The sequence below is a fragment of the Penaeus monodon genome, chromosome 19 (assembly GCF_015228065.2).
Source record: "Penaeus monodon isolate SGIC_2016 chromosome 19, NSTDA_Pmon_1, whole genome shotgun sequence".
Lineage (NCBI taxonomy): Eukaryota > Metazoa > Arthropoda > Malacostraca > Decapoda > Penaeidae > Penaeus > Penaeus monodon.
Window position 1 is genome coordinate 31407390 of NC_051404.1, and position 766 is coordinate 31408155.

At 33.2% G+C, this 766-nt stretch overlaps 1 protein-coding gene across 1 annotated transcript in view; it reads left to right on the plus strand.

The window, feature by feature from the left end:
• Positions 1-766, plus strand: part of LOC119585172 (general transcription factor IIH subunit 2-like) — a gene marked incomplete in the record, with an annotated part of 10181 nt that overhangs the window by 8869 nt on the left and 546 nt on the right. Inside the window, 1 exon segment of the mRNA XM_037933808.1 lies at positions 645-753. Within this exon segment, the coding sequence (XP_037789736.1) occupies positions 645-753 (109 nt within the window).

The window sequence follows — 766 nt, forward strand, 5'->3', positions numbered from 1 at the left end:
AAGTCCTGCCTGTGTTGCTAAGTAGTCATTTAACAATTTACCCTAAATATTTAGGCCTGTGTCAATTTCTAACAAGGAATTAAACAATAAGGTTACCAACTGAAGGTGGTGACATAGCTAAACATCCCAGTGACAAGAAAAAGGATGAGTATTGCAAAGGAAAGAATAGATGGCTTATCATGGGGTAGATGAAAGTACCAAGTGTTGCATGGAGATATGCGATCTCAGAGATAATCTCTTCTTTATCTTTAACTTCGTTACAAATTTTCTTTATCCCATACCAATTAGATTTTTGTTTCATTTGTTTATTTATTTTTGTTTAGTATTTTTTTCAGTATTAATTACTCACCAAATGCCTGGCTTTATTGTATATTAATTCTAGGCAATAATACTTAGTATATTTTTACATATTTTAGCTTCCTGTTTTATATATACAGTATCCATTTGTAATTGGAAATATATGTTAACCATATGCCCATTTCTTTCACACTTTTGGATTGAAAAACTAAAATTGGTTAAAATAGGAAGTAAAATCATAAGGCATTTATACCATATGTAAAACTGTACATTCATAGAAAAGAGAATACCAACAAGTTTTCACTTGCATCGCCTACAAAACTAAAATTTCACACACTGAATTTCAGACACTTATTCCCGCTGAAGCATTTTGAAGAGGTGCCCATTGAGGAGGATCAAAGCTTCCACTGTTACGGCTGCCTGAAGCACTTGACCGTGGCAGCGTCTGATAAAAATGTGAGGATGTAGA